Below are 285 nucleotides of genomic sequence, written 5' to 3' on the forward strand. Positions count from 1 at the left end.
CGAGGCCTAAGAATAACATCCTTGTCCTCAGATTCCAGATTCTGGACCTCGAATCCGGCTACAACTGCCCCTACGACCACGTCAGCGTCTACGATGGGCACACTTCCGACGACTCGAAGATGATATCGCGTTTCTGCGGGAATCTCATGAGCGCGCTCCCGACCCTGGCCGCCAACGAACGCCTCGCGAGGGTCGAGTTCCTCTCGGATTTCTCCTACGCGAGGGAAGGCTTCAAGGCTAATGTCGAGTTCACTTACGGTAATATCTTTTTCCTTTATATGCATT

The 285-nt window shown here is 53.3% G+C and overlaps 1 protein-coding gene across 1 annotated transcript in view; it reads left to right on the forward strand.

Annotated features, from left to right (window-relative positions):
• The window catches only part of LOC119589380 (cubilin-like), a 70980-nt gene that overhangs the window by 56750 nt on the left and 13945 nt on the right, over window positions 1-285 (forward strand). Inside the window, exon 57 of the mRNA XM_037937998.1 lies at window positions 12-258. Within this exon, the coding sequence (XP_037793926.1) occupies window positions 12-258 (247 nt within the window). The remainder of the gene's footprint in view (window positions 1-11; window positions 259-285) is intronic.

The sequence above is a fragment of the Penaeus monodon genome, chromosome 25 (genome assembly GCF_015228065.2).
Source record: "Penaeus monodon isolate SGIC_2016 chromosome 25, NSTDA_Pmon_1, whole genome shotgun sequence".
Taxonomy (NCBI): Eukaryota; Metazoa; Arthropoda; class Malacostraca; order Decapoda; family Penaeidae; genus Penaeus; species Penaeus monodon.